The following is a 16,434-nucleotide window of genomic DNA, read 5'->3' as shown; positions in this document are numbered from 1 at the left end:
TATTGATCCTTCAGTGCAGTTCTTTATTTTTTTATTTATCTACAAGTTAACCCTTGACTACAATCTCACCTGATGGTAAGTGATAATGCACTCTAAGATGGAAGTGGAACTTGTTACTCATAGGAGTAGAATGAAAATCTACACCCGTATCGTTTTCTACACGACATCGTACAGGAACGCTAAATCGTTTGGCAGTATGTCGTTGTCAGTAGGGTAACTAGCCACGGCCGAAGCCTCCCATCAGCTAGACCTCAACCAATTAAGAAAACCTCAATCAGCCCAGCCATGTGTCCACATAGTAAACATTAGTGGAGCAATTAATCAGTAAGCGTATAGCAGAGGCAGCCCTGGCTAAAAGAGCGTAACTACAAGTAAACTGTACCAACTACCGACAACCAATTCCCAACTTCCATCGACCAATGCTCCGATAACGCACTTTTCAATTTCACCACTTTTCCTCCACAAGAAACAACTCCATTTATCTGTCAATCAAAACTCAACCATGTGTGAAAGCCAATAAGTTTATATTTCAATAAGCAATAAACTTTGATATACCTCTTTGGAACCATATAAATATATGAATATCGATCTGATTTCATCTGTATTGTGTGTGTAGTTAAGTTCAAAATTCAATGGAAAAAGTTTGCGATAAGCGATAAATTACGCCTAACTCGAGAATAGCGTATGTACACAGTTTATTCGATAATTGAATTTATACTTTATTTTTAAGTACGTAAAGTATAAAATTGTTTAAGTGTCTTGAAATAATAATGGACGAGTATTTTCGAAAATTGAACAAAGGAATGGTATTGTAGTATGCCTTTATGTTTGGAGTTGAATTATAACAATTTCTTTTATGTTTCTGAAGGGGCAAGTAATTATTATTGTGATTAAAATTTTAAAGAGTTGAAAGTTTGGTAACGTTCCTTTGTGATTTGTGAATTATTACTTACCTTTGAAATTAATTTTAATCTCGTAATACCTTCAGCTTAAGCCTTCTGCCTTACAATGCCTATTTAAAGCCCTATGATGAAAACAGTCGTTTACGCATACCTACTAAAAGTGCAAGACCTGGACGTGGACCTTGGGATCTGAAGACACTGTTTGTCTTTTAAACTTGTAAAATAGTAGTGCTCGTAGTATCCCTACTGAAGAATATCTATCCTTCAAAGCCGAAATTCGAGTCTCCTCTCGATGACCATACAGAGTGACCAAGCGCTAGAAGTATGTAAATTGCAGCGCTTGAAGTCCTTGGTGTCACTCATCCAATGTAACCAATGTAACTTTAATTTCAAGTTTTCGACTCTCTCCAGGAAATCCGCAGAAGATCCAAAGTCACTGACTGACATAGCTCAGCGAGTCGCGAAGCTGAAGTGGCAATGGGCAGGGCACATAGTTTGAAGAGCCGATGGACGTAGGGGTCCAAGGTGCTGGAATGGCGACCCCGCACCTGAAAGCGCAGTATCAGTCGACCCCCCCATAAGGTGGACCGAGTACATCAAGCGAGTTGTAGGGAGCCGCTGGATGCTGGCGGCTCAAGACCGTTTAGTTTGGAAGTCTATGCAAGAGGCCTATGTCCAGCAGTGGATGGTCATCGCCTGTTAATCATGATGACTAATTATGTATTATTAATTAACATTACTATTATTTAATTAACATTACTTGACGTTTCAAAAGTGCTTTTAAACTAAGGCTTATTGAATTCATTGAAGTTTTACTTTGACTTTGAATGAAAGAGAAAGCATTAGAGTACGTGTAAGTACGGTTAGCATGGCCTTCACTGCCTTAAAAGATATGGCTATAATATAACAGAAAAAATACACAATCAGAAAAGTGTAGTAATAAGCAGGCAGAAGGTAGTAGTGCTACGAAGGCAGCGCTACGCAGCCCCGAGCGACGCATGTAAATGATTTTATTACCTTCGATGGCCGACTCGAACATAAATTCAATAATGGTGGAGAATCATTAATTTGACCGTTCACGATTCTTAGCAGGGCTGCCACAAGCCGAACTTCTCTTGTAAAGAAATCAATAAAGGTCCCTTGTATAGAAATCAATAAAGCCTCTATCCACGGTTAAGGGGTTGAACTCAACACCATAGGTCATGGGTTCGATCCCCACCTGTTAGACTAGACTACTAAACAAGTAACGTAAGTACCTCCAACATAGTCTACGACTGATTGGAGGATAGGAGATACTGATCATATAAGTAATACGATTGATTTTCTTTTTTGTGGTGTGTGGAGCCTCTTCTTGGGCATTCCAGGATTAGGACCTCAAGTAGCACGAAGTACTTCCCATGTCCTGTATAGATTTTTTTGGAATGAAATGAAATTTGGAAATAAGTACTATAATTAGTCATTGTACTGCATGCATTCAATAGGGATGATGACTGTTTTTTAAATTGTATATAAATTAAGAGTATGCTAGTAGTAAAGCAATTTTGTAAAAGTAACAGGGTATCTGCGATCATTACTTTCGGAGCTACAGGGATTTAAAGGGTCAGATTTGCGACGCTGCCGCGGACCCCTGAAATGTAATGTTCGGGTGTACAGAAGGGGTCTTGAAGAATACAACAGCAGCGTTACGACGTAATAATACTTTATTATAGTATGAAAGTACTAAGTATTACTATACACGAAAAGAACTAGAAAGGAACTAACTACAATACTGGGTGGAGGAGCTTATAAGCTACGACAATAACAACATCATTTAGTTAAAGTAAATAAACATCTCTGGACTTTACTCTAGTTAGCAGTAATTAGTCATTAGTAATCGTCAATAATATCATTATCACCAAAAGTACACTCATCTACGAAAGTCTTATACAAAATAATAGTGTACAGTGAGTTACAAAAGTATTCTTAATATTACAAACATTACAATCCTCCCCCTTTAAGAAAATAAACACAGTTTATTTTTATTTGTTCACAAATTAAATCTTTTTTCAAACCTTATATCATAATGAATGATTACACATTTTACAATATTAATTCTTATAACATAATTGTAACTTAATAATAACATAATACTTATTCATTTTGAACAAATCAATTTACTTTCAATTGAGCAATTCTGGCACTACGCCTTAAAGGTGTTTCAGAATTTTCTGAAGGAATTTCGTCTAATTCTATATCTCTATTTTCATTGTTTACTTTTAATGTTATACAATTAGTTATTCTTGCACAACAAGACCTAGTGTCTTCTAATGCTAATATTCTATCATTTCTGTTACAAAAGAAATGTCTTCTCCATATATATTTAGCTAAACGGTATATAACATAAACAAAAACCATTTTTAAAATCGAAAAGAATATGTATGCTAAATAAACATTGTTAACGACTTTGTCTAATATAGTTTCGTTTTCCATTTTGTTAATAGCATCAGTAATAGTATCTACTTTATGACTCGCTAAATTTAAACTTTCTAAATCTATTTTTTCATGATATTTCAATGGAATGAAATGTATATTAGTTATATTTTTGTTTCTTATTTTCTTACAACATTCATCTGTAAGAATATCAATGTGTGGTAAAACAGAATTATAACTACTTTCTAAATTCTTACTATTAGTTTGTAACATAATGTTTGTTGTGTACAATTTACATCCTTCTGTAAGTTGAATTATCCCTGTATCTACTAATTCGATGTCAATTGGTTCTTTATTTCTACAATTTAATGTACCAATAACTTTATTTGGTGTAACAAATAACCAATTATTATCTTGATGTAACTTATACCATTGCTCTATTGGTATATAAGCTACCCTAGTATCACAAACAGTAGGTAATTTTGTGTTACCATATAAAAGTTCAGTTTCACATATTTTATTCGTATGGACCGAATACAGAGGTTTTTCTAATTTACATATGTATTTTTCGTTGTTATAAACTTTCTTGCATTGACTTAAATTCTCTAAACTAGTATAATGAATTTTATTATTAGATATCAAAAAATATTTAAAATTAGGTAAAATAAATATAAACGTTTTGTCAGTACTCTTAATTGGAACTGGCAATACTTGATACAAATCATAACTAGCTTGAGTTATTAACGGAGTTTTAATAACAAAAACAATTTTATTATTAGTTACATAAGACACAAGATTTACTAATGAAAACAATTCTGGTATATTTTTATCAATAATTTCTAAAGGGTATTTTGTCTGAGGTGGTAAATATGATAAGGTTTTCCTTAATTCAATTCCATATTGTTCTGGAGTTATTATTACCGGGTGAATAGCATTATTTCTCGCAAACAGTATAGCATTTACAATAGTCGAAATTTCATTTTCTACTTCAGTAGTTATTAAAGTCAATAATGACATGTGTTCGTCAATATCTTGCTTCATTTTGATACTAAATATTTTTTCACCAATATCCTTAGTATAATTTGATAATAATTGTAAATTTTCATTAAATATCCTTTCATTATTATTTAAATCTGTGATAGTTGAATTGAAATTAGAAATAGTTGATTTTATTATATTAGCTTGAACTTTAATCAAGTTTAACATCTCATGCTCATTTGAATCTAAATGTTCAATTGCACTATTATATTTCTTTGCATCTTCTGCATCAAGGGTACCAAAGAGTACCTTAAAAATACTACCTACACCATCTATGTAAGATCGTTTTACTCTATTATTACGAAAACTAGTTAATTCTTTCAGAACATTTTCCTGATTTGTTAATTGAGGAATTATTTGTTCTAATATTAAAAGAGACGTTTGACATAATGAAAATGTTGTAAACTTTTCATGGTTACAAATAGCTTTAGTATTCATATAGGTATTATGAATCATATTAATTTTCTTATTTATATCTTCTATATTTATATATGTTATCAAGTTCCATTCACTATCAAAGTGATTTACTTTTCCTAAATTTTCAAAATATATGCCTCCCTTATCTATTGTACTAATATTAAATGAATTATTATTACTAATTACATACGGTATCCATGTCAGGAATACTATAACACGAACGACGTTCATTCTGAAACAAACGCATGTTCAGCCTATTAATATGTACAACTACATTTTTATTTTTAATCTTAATCGTAACATTTGTTGAAGAATTAACTTTAATTATTTTATAAGGACCTAACCAGTAAGGTGATAATTTTCGTGACCTACCAGGTTTTACTGATTCATTACTTAAATATACTAAATCTCCTATTTCAAATTTTACGTCTTTACTTTTCTTATCATATATTTGTTTATTATATTCTTTGGAATTTATCAATTTATTTCTTGCTATTTCTCTTGATTTTCTTAATTTTAAAATTAATTCGTCTAAGTATGTATCATAAAAATATTTAAATTCAGGATCTTTACTTATAGAACTTGGTAAATTTGCTTTAAAACCAAATATTAATTCAAATGGTGTAAACTGAGTTGATGTATGTACACTCGTATTATAAGAAAACATAGCAAAATCAATCCATTTATCCCAATTACTTTGGTCTTCATTAACATAATGTTTTAAATAATCTGCTAAGGTTGAGTGACTACGTTCTAATGCACCATTAGATTGTGGATGGTATGCACTAGTATTAATTTTCTTTATTTTAAATAATTTTGAAACTTCTTTGATTAAATTAGAAGTAAAATCTGCTCCTTGATCTGTTAATAAAGTTTCAGGTATTCCAAATTTACAAATAAAATTTCTAACAAAACAATCTGCAATCGTTTCAGCATCATGTTTAGGTAATGGATAAGCTTGTGAATATTTCGTTAAATCATCTTGTAAAGTTAAAATATACTTATTTCCATCTTCTGTTAACGGTAAAGGACCTACAATATCGAGAGCAATCTTCTGGAAAGCTTCTGTAGAAGTAGAAGTAATTTCCATTGGATGCTTCTGCTTTTTCCTATTTATTTTATTCTTTTGACAAGATTCACATTTATTAATAAAATCCTTAATGTCTTTCTTCATAGTTTCCCATTTATATTTAGCTTTTATTTTCTTATAAGTTTTGTGAAACCCTATATGACCTGAAATTATATTTGAATGATTTTCTTCTAAAATCAATGGTATATCCTCCCTTTTTGGGGTTTGAACTATCCCGTGAAAAACATTAATTTTTATGTTTGTATCCTTAAATATATATCTTATTATAGTTCTTATTTTATGCCATTTAAGATGAAAGTTACAAAAACTAGTTAAATTTATTTCGTTCGTATTCTCTTCTAATAAAGCATGTTTCAAATTCTTAAAACATTCAAATAAATCTTCATAAGTTACACTATCCCAATAATTAATCTTTGGATATGTAAAATAAACTTTCTTATTATTATCTAATATACTTAAAACTTCATATTGAATAGGTTTCTTAGTTTTTAATTCTTTTATATACGATTCATATTCTAATAAATTCTTTTCATTTTGTACATCTAAATCAACTGATGTAAATACTATCTTATCTACATTATTAGGAAGTTTATCATTATATTCTTCGAGATTATTAAACAGAATTGGTTTTCTTTCCATTTCTTTCAAAAAGTTTGAATAGTTTTCTCCGTTTTTCGTCACACTATATATTTTAATATTCTCAATAACCATATTTTCTGGTTTTATTCTACTTAATGCGTCAGCATTTTGATTTAATTTCCCTTGTTTATATACTATTTCATACTCGTATTCTTCTAGTAATAGCCTCCATCTGACTAACCTAGAACCTGGGTCTTTAACATTCATTAACCATGTCAATGGTTTGTGATCAGTTATAATTTGAAATTTACGTCCGTACAAATATGGTCTAAAATGTTTTATTGACCATACAATCGCTAATAATTCTTTTTCTGTTGTTGAATAATTTATTTCACTTTTATTTAAAATTCTACTAGCGTATGCTATCGGATGATCATCTGAACCTAAACCTTGAGATAAAACACTGCCTATCGCGTAATTACTAGCATCCGTTGTTAAATTAAAAGTTTTTGAAAAATCTGGATATATTAAAATTGGTTCTTCACATAGCTTTGTTTTTAAAGTTTCAAAAGAATGTTGTTGTAAGCTTGTCCAATTAAAAACTTCATCTTTCTTTAATAATTTAGTAAGAGGTTGACTAAGTTTACTGAAGTCTAATATAAACCTTCGATAGTAACCTGCCAAACCTAAAAAGCTTTTTATTTCTTTAGGATTTTTAGGAACCGGAAAATTCTTTACTGATTCTATTTTCTTCGGATCAGGTTTAACACCTTCTTGTGTAATCAAATGTCCTAAATACATAACTTCTGTCTTCAAAAATTCACATTTATCTGGTTGAAGCTTTAAATTATGTAAAGATAATCGATCAAATACTTCTTTTAATTTTAAATTATGATCTTGTAATGAATTTCCATATACTACTATGTCATCAAGGTAAACAAAACATTTAATTCCTTGTAAACCCACTAAAACGTTATTCATTAATCTTTGAAATGTTGCAGGTGCATTTTTTAATCCAAAAGGCATTCTAGTGTATTCATAATGACCTGAAGGAACACTAAATCCTGTCTTAGCTTGATCTTCTGGACTCATTTTAATTTGATGGAATCCCGATGCTAAATCTAATGTAGTGAAATATCTGCTATTTCCTAACTGATCTAATATATCGCTTATTTGAGGTAATGGATAAACATCACCTACGCTAATCTCATTTAATTTCCTAAAATCTATTACAAGTCGCCATTTCTTTTTACCTGAAGCGTCCATCTTTTTAGGTACCATCCATACTGGAGAATTCCATGGACTATTAGATGGTTTAACTATTCCATCTTTCAATAATTTTCCTATTTGTTCGTTAACCTCTTCCTTTAGTGCTTCTGGATACCTATATGATTTTGTATTAATAGGAATATTACTGTGTGTAGGTATCTCATGCATTACTGTATCTGTTGATGACAGTGGATCACCTTCTAAATGAAATATATTATTATATTGTAAACATAATTCTAATAATGATTCCTTTTCTTCTTTGTTTAAATGACTAGTTCTCAATGTTTGCTTTAACTTATCTATACGATTTCCTTTATATGCCGTTTCATTCGTAACTTTGTTTATACTAATTATCTCATTCGTTTCCTGTAACTCATTAACTAATGGTTCTAATTTCACAAACAACTTATTTATTTTGACTTCCTTATCAGTCGTATTCAAACATACCGTTAGTGCTTTATTTTCATTAACTTTAACAATACTAGGACATAAATAAACACCGTCGGATAACTTAATTGGTTCCGATATTAGTCCTTCCTTCAAATTAGAGTTCTCTATACAAATCGATATAACTTTTTCACATCTTGGTTCTATAACACAACTCTTTTCATTATTACTCATATTTTTATTCAATTTCTGTGGATGAACTTCACAGTTTATTTCTAACTTATTATATTCACTCTCATTTCTAGTTTTAATTATCGGTGGATATACATCACCGTCTACTTTATTTCTATCATTTTGATTTATCTGCGGATAACCGTCGCAGCCTAAACTATTCTTATAATTTTTTTCTACCTGTGGATAAACGTCACAGTCTATACTACTTTTACATTTTTTATCTACCTGTGGATAAACGTCACAGTCTGTATCATTTCTATCATTTTTATTTATCTGTGGATAACCATCACAGCCTTTATTACTTCTATCTTTTCTATTTATCATTTCATTTCTCACTATATTTTGCGGATAAACTTCGCTATTACTTTCATTATCATTTTTATTTATCTGTGGGTAACCATCACAGCCTTTATAACTTCTATATTTTCTTTTTATCATTTCATTTCTCACTATATTTTGCGGATAAACTTCGCTATTACTTTCATTATCATTATAACATTTATCATAATTTTCTTCATCAAATATATCATTTTCTAAAGTATCTTCACTCATATTACTATATCTTATTTTTTCATGTTCAATATCATAATATATACCACATATACGTATTATATCATCTTCATAACTAATAATTGACCCCGTTTTTGATAAGAAATCGCCACCTATTACTCCATTACATTGAATAGGAAAGTAATCGGGTACCACGTGAAGTGTATGATTAACTCTTTTGTCTCCTATTTCAAATGTCAATTGGACACTGCCTAAAGTATTGGTGGGGCTAGCATCTTTATCTATGCCTTTTAATTTTATTTTGTGGTTTTCACATATCAACGTATCTTTTTCTAATGAATCTAGTTTTATTAATGTTACTTCGGCTCCTGTATCTATTAGGAACTTATTCTTGTTCTCTAAAATATTATTTGATACTAATTTTACATATGACGAAATACGTGTATCTACATATCTTATTCGGCCTGAATCTAATTTTCGGTCTTCGGGTCGGCCACGGGCCTCAGACCTTTGGAGTTTAAATGATTATTATTGTTTCTAAAATTCTCATTAAACCTATTGTTCCCATAATTTTGTCTGTTGTTGCCGTAATTTCTATTATTTGAACGATTTGACGTATTATTTTGAGGATTATTACTATAATTATTACGACTTACCTTTGGATTATTCCAACAGTCCCTAGCAAGGTGTCCCCTTTTCTTACAGACAAAACAAGTAGGTATATTATTATTTGAATGGTTTGACTGCATTTGTCGAATTTGCGGTTGACTTCGACATTGGTGACTAAAATGTCCTAATTTATTACATATCGAGCATCTTTTAATTAAAGGGTTATAAGTATGTTTTAAACTCATTTCTTGTCTAGATTTTATCTCTTGTTCTTCTGATATTGCTATTGAAATTGCATCTTCTAAGGTAGTAGGTTTTTGAGATTTCAATAGTATATGCAACTGTGGTAAGAGACCACTAATAAAAATATTAAGAGCTTGATTTTTTAATAACTCTACGTTAGCTTGTCTAGCTTCTTTTGTTAATTTTGGATCTAGTGATTTTATTAATTTTATGTAGCAATTTTCGACCCTATTTGAATATCTTAAAACTGTTTCATTATTACCTTGTTTACAAGAGTTTAATTCTAATTGCCATTGAGCAAATGTACGTTTTTCTGAATAGTTTTCCAATAAATGAGTTTTTAAATTTTCCCATGAAGGAAAAGATCGGTTTAGTAGTGTTGATCTAATGTTTCCCTCTATTTTGGATAATACTACTGACACAAATGCTACATTATAAATTGGATTTAACAATTGATAAGCATTGTTGCAGTTATCGATGAACACATGTAAATTGGATTTATCCCCGTCGTATTTATTTATCATTCTTTCTGCGAGACCTATATCAATATAACCACTTGAGACAAACGTTTGTTCTGATTTAGACATTTTGTTATTTTAAAATATATACTATAGGTTATTAATTATTTTTCACAAAAAACCCTATAACACGATATAAAACAATATGCAAAAACACAATATAATTTGACACAATAATTCAACAATTATACGACTTACTTGTACGTAATTGAATTAATTGCGGAGTTCCTCTTCTTTTCGAAGTTTGCCGTTGAAGCGTTGCAGCGCGAACACCACTGGAGACCAACTAGCTGTAACTGGGTACCAACGATTGTTTGAACGCCGATATTAGACCGTAGTCGCCCAGTGCCTTGATTGACTCGTTGATGGTCTTGTTACTTGAGAACTTTTGGACCGTAGACCTCGTCTTCTTAGTAAACTCGTGTTGTATTTTCAGACGCCTTCCTTTGTTGTCCAGTACGTTTTAACGCGAAGAACTGGAGCTTGCCCGTCGAATACTTTATCAGGAACAAGTCTTTAAGTAAATTATTAAAGTGCTATAATATTGCAATAGACTTTAATATATTAAATTTACTGTTGACATCCCACTTCTGACACCAAAATGTAATGTTCGGGTGTACAGAAGGGGTCTTGAAGAATACAACAGCAGCGTTACGACGTAATAATACTTTATTATAGTATGAAAGTACTAAGTATTACTATACACGAAAAGAACTAGAAAGGAACTAACTACAATATTGGGTGGAGGAGCTTATAAGCTACGACAATAACAACATCATTTAGTTAAAGTAAATAAACATCTCTGGACTTTACTCTAGTTAGCAGTAATTAGTCATTAGTAATCGTCAATAATATCATTATCACCAAAAGTACACTCATCTACGAAAGTCTTATACAAAATAATAGTGTACAGTGAGTTACAAAAGTATTCTTAATATTACAAACATTACAGAAAAACGCCCCATACAAAATGGCACGAACTAATGACGTCGTAGGCACTTAGTGATAGTTAATTTGTATGGGCGTTCAAACAAAATAACCAATATCTTTGTTATTTGTGCATTTATGTTTATAGTTCATATATTAAAAAATGTCACATTTAATGTAAGGAAGCTAAAACTGTATGAACTTTTATCTAATTACGATAAAAGATTTTTAATAGATTTTGAAATTTTATAATCTTATTTATTTTGCAAATATCCAGTTAATCTTTGCTTTTTATGTATAAATTAGTTAACATTGACCTTATTTATCCAAATGTATTATGAAAATCAATATGTTCAAACCTAGTGCTCATTTTACAGCGAAGCATGTGGTGATGACCATGAACCAGTCAAATCGTAGTTGGTTAGTTTATCTTATTTAGAATTTTAAGAACTTTATTATTTATTTAAATATTATTTGTTACTGCCCTAATTCATCGGCAGTCATAGGTAAATCTAATACCAGTGGGTGATTCAAGAAAAATTATAGCAATGTACCGATAAAAACAACGCAAGTCATATTGTGTGTGAGTTTGTGTGTGTGTGATACAATACAATGCAAATAATGTACAGTAGATTTACACATAAGACATCTTGGGTTCAACTCTCAAGATTTAGAGTTAGACTAAATATTTTACGTATATTTCCTAAATTAATATGCAGGTCTGGTTACTGTTTGGCTTCAACTGAAGACGACAACGCAAGCGATGTGTTTTGTTGACGTGCCAAGATAATTAATGATTTAGTTATAACACTACGGTTGTTTAAGTGTGTCTCCACCGTGTAAGTTAGATATTATTTTGTACCAAGATTATTTGTGACAACCCTAATCCCAACCAAAAGCAGAACCTGTTCGGACAACACCATTTATCAATTTTAAGCGCAACAGCGCTGTTACAATATATGAACGGCACTAAGCCACAACTGTACCACATACTAACCAATTTCAACCTTATTTATATATAACTTGGAGTCTTTATTACAATGTTAACTTTAGTTAAGGTAGCTGAACGATTTGTTAAGTTAAAATGGATTTAGTGAATATGGGAATAGGGTTGAAAGTGTGATGGCTGTTACAGTGTTTCTGTTAAGCGTACAACAGTAGCGAGGTACATAATAAATCAAAGGAAATAGCCCAAAATATCGGTGATTTTGTACCCACGGCTCGGGTATAATTACCATTCAGATTAGTACCTATTTTGGTTGTAAGTTTCTAATGGGTAGATAATGGAAAAAAACGGTCCGCAGTTGTTTGGAGACCATGTCATTATTTAGGGTTGTCATCCGACATTTCTTTTTTTATATGGAACAAAACGTATACGTATACCAACCCAGTACCCAACAGGTAATTACATGTATGTGAAAAACGAAAACATTTTTTTAATACATATAACGAATGATGGTCTTAAATAATAGTTTGCCAAATTTATATATGTGTAGGGTCCCAAGGTGCTGGAAAACTCATCGTCTGATAATATGACGATGAAGTTTAATTGGTTAAAATTTAAAAGCTTAAAAACAAAAAGAAAACTATAATTGATTCAAGCCGTCAACGATTACAGTCAAATTATTCGACTCTATACACTTCGCAATTTTGTTGAATAGACAGTAAAAAACAGAAAAAAAACATACTTTACAAGTTAATGAGTAATACATAAAACATTAAATTTTAATACTGCACGAGGTAATTTCACTTCGATGAGTCACTTCGTTTTGAATATTGGCAAGCATATGTAAAGTAATGCGATAAAGTAATTTGCACATACAAGATTAAGCCGGTGACTTTGTGCGAAGTTACTGTTGTCTGTTGTCGGACCAACCACATGTTATATTCGTACAGGAACAGGACATAAGGAAAAAAATTCTCTATCGTCGATGTTGTGAAGATTATTGATTAATACATTCAAATGAAAAATTCAATACAGGTTCCTTTTATAAAAGATTGGATTAGCAACAGCCCGTTTTGATGATTAAGAAGCTAAGAGTGATGCATGAAAATGGACTCGAACCTAGTTCGTTTCTTCAATAAGCACCGCTGCACCAGAGGCGACCGTATATTAAATTGCTTGGTGGTAAGGATATGCAAAGTAATACGATAAAACGTACAACACTTTCTTTGTGTGCGTGCAATAAAATATTTCGCAAGAAGTTGCTGGTTAATACACAGTCCACATGTTCCCGGAGAAATTCTTATTTTACGACACGAAAATAAAAATATACCATCAAACCTTGCCAAAAGGAACTCAGTGATATGGAAGAAAAGGGTCGAATGTTTATAAAGATTTACAGAACGCACCAACTGCCGGATCCAACTTATCATACAAGTTTCAACATATATTGCCCTTATTTCTAAAATGTATTTTCTTAATTTCGTTCTGCATATTTTTTTATGGCAGTACATCGATTTCTCAAGCATTTCTAGACCGATTTGAAAATTTACTTTCTGAATGGAGGAAAAACCTTTAGGTAGTCTTATAAAGTTGGGTTCTCTATTTATAAATGTAAAAAAATAATGAAAGTTAATGGGATCAACACAACAATATCAACCAATCCATCTGTTAGCTTTAAGTACTTATTAAAACTATACTTTAATATTTTATTAAATAAAAAAAAAAATTGTCGCGATATTATATTTTTCTATGTAAAACATAAAATTAATAATGATTTTATATTATTATTCGTAAAAGCCGTCAATACTAAACTGCGGCTTGCTAGTACACTTGGTTCGAAATTGGATCCTATGTTGGACGTAACAAGTCGGCATGTTAGGTAGGGGCTTTATAGAGAGTGTTTGAATAAAACATGAACGTTTCGTAGTTGCTCGCTGTGATGCTGAAAAGATAAAAGACAATAGGCATGACGCAGAAATGAAAATATTAATTTAGCAGTAAAAGGATGCGACGTTTACTGCGCGCCATCAAACGGACACAAAGCGAGTGGCTGCTGTTCCTGCCAAGCGAACAACATTGTTACTTGATTCTTTCTGATTTGATTATTATCAGAATCTAAAATATTTTCCTACAAATTGACAAGTATTACGTGTTTTTTCCCAGGCAGGCATTTCAGAATAGTATATACTAGCAGAACCATGCGAATCCATTCCCGTGGAAATACGGGATGAGATATAGTAGTATATTGTAGCTACTGCTGTCAGAATTTTTAAAATCGGTTCATACCAGTAGTTTTTGAATTTATGTGTTACATACAAAAATATAAATCTTTCCTCTCTATAATATTACTGTAGATAAAAAGAAACCTAACCGAAATTTATCAATGAGTTCTTCAAAAATTTCAATTGAATAAATAAAAAAATAGTTCCTTCCATTTAAAAATGTTGTCATGTAAATGAAGGTCTTGATATCCAGCATTAGCAGATTGGAAATGAAGGTATTTATCATTTCTGTTCTTTTCAAACTGGTGAAACCAAATCAAATCTTACTATTTGCGCAATAACTCATAACAATCCATTTCATAATATCATCATGTACGATTATACATACCTAATATGGCTTATGAAATGGGTTAAACTTTCATATTTACGCTTAACTCATACTGATTATGTGGTGCAGAATTCTTAATGAATTAAATTCTCAATTGAATGTTATTGAATAACATAGAAAACTAAGTAAAAATAAGATTATAGTTAGCAACTTTCCTCCACCCAGTATACAAGAAACAAGTAATTGGTGTTCAAATATGTAATGTACTCGTAATGTATACAAATATAATTTGCTCTTAGGTGAGATTTCCTTTTTCAGAGTCGATTAAAATAATCGTTTTACTTTTTGTCAAAGGATAACAAATTTTAAATTGTACAGTTGTAAAAAGAAAACAATTGCAATAACCATTATCTTGAGTCTGTATTATGCTATAAACACATTATAAAAGTAAAGCTAAATTTATCTAAGATTGTGTATTGTGTTTTATTATTTTAGTGTACTATTTTCTACACAATTGCGCTCTCAATGACATAATGTCAGGTGTTCTTATATTTAAATATAATAACACTACCGTTTTCCTCTATGAGATGCGATTCAATTGTATTTATGCTTTTAGTCTCATTATTCATAATTGTTTCATTCCACATGTTAGAAACGAGTACTTTGATAAACTAACTGTTATCATTGTAAGAGTACATCAATAGCTTTGACATAGTCTGAAGAATTAAATTCTCATTAGATGACATCATCGTATCAACATAATTATATATTAGAAACCTCTTTATGTGTCTGATCTCTATTAATGGTAAAAATCTGTAATAAATTTCATCGTCATTTTCATAATGTAATTGTGCACGCTTTTTATTTCAATAGCGGACGCCGGCGACTTAGTCCGCGTGGAATTTAGTTTTTTGCAAATCCCTCGGGAACCATGGATTTTTCAGGGATAAAAAGTAGCCTATGTGTTAATCCAGGCTATAACATATCTCAATACCAAATTTCAGCTAATTCGGTTCATTAGTCGAGGTGTGAGAGAGTAACAAACATTTATATCATCAAAATCATCAGTTTTCGCAAATCTCGGGAAACCATGGATTTTTTCGGGATAAAACATAGTCTATGTAAAATCTATTTCCATTCCAAATTTCAGCCGAATCGCTTCAGTAGTAGCGGCGTAAAAGCGGCGTCAAATATCCATACAAACTTTCGTGTTAATAATATTAGTAGGATCTAGATTATCTATACTTAATATTATAAAGAGGTAAAGTTTATAGTTATGTTATTTGTAAATGTCGTGCTATGTTTGATCCCCGTATTCTGACGGGAACGGGTCCTACGCAGGGTGAAACAGTGGGTGTCGGCTATTGATGATTTATTTCTTAGTAACACAAAGTGAAAATTCTCTAGCGTATTGTCCTAATAGTAATTTTGTTGTAAGCAATTTCAAACAAAACAAAAGGTGGTCCATATTTTATTTGACAACTCAATTTATCAAGTTCAACCTAATTTTGATTAGTCTAGTTTAGTTACTTACCTATATTGTGTCCGCGAATCGGTAGCTAAATGATGTTTGATCAATTAATGCTTTCCTTATTTTAATCTACTTATCTTACTTTTCAATATCATCAGAATTATTATTTTAATCCCTCGGGAACATTCTCTCAGGATGAAAGTATCTAGTATATGTATATTTTCCGTACTCCTGACATTGTGTGCGATGTCTCACATTCACATTTATAATATTATTTATAGCGACGATTGCTACATTATGATAAACAGTTCTTTTAGTGTGATATATTGCTAAAA

The 16,434-nt window shown here is 31.0% G+C and overlaps 1 protein-coding gene across 1 annotated transcript; it reads right to left on the bottom strand.

Annotated features, from left to right (window-relative positions):
- Nucleotides 1-2,584: 2,584 nt before the first annotated feature.
- On the bottom strand, nt 2,585-13,736 carry LOC112057617 (probable cyclin-dependent serine/threonine-protein kinase DDB_G0292550). Its single transcript, XM_024098063.2, has one exon. It carries the CDS (start codon nt 10,272-10,274, stop codon nt 9,306-9,308), a length of 969 nt encoding a protein of 322 aa, XP_023953831.2. The 5' UTR covers nt 10,275-13,736; the 3' UTR covers nt 2,585-9,305.
- Nucleotides 13,737-16,434: the final 2,698 nt, after the last annotated feature.

The sequence above is a fragment of the Bicyclus anynana genome, chromosome 19 (genome assembly GCF_947172395.1).
Source record: "Bicyclus anynana chromosome 19, ilBicAnyn1.1, whole genome shotgun sequence".
Taxonomy (NCBI): domain Eukaryota; kingdom Metazoa; phylum Arthropoda; class Insecta; order Lepidoptera; family Nymphalidae; genus Bicyclus; species Bicyclus anynana.
The sequence above is the reverse complement of the archived record's forward strand: the minus strand, read 5'-3'. Positions and strand labels throughout refer to the sequence as shown.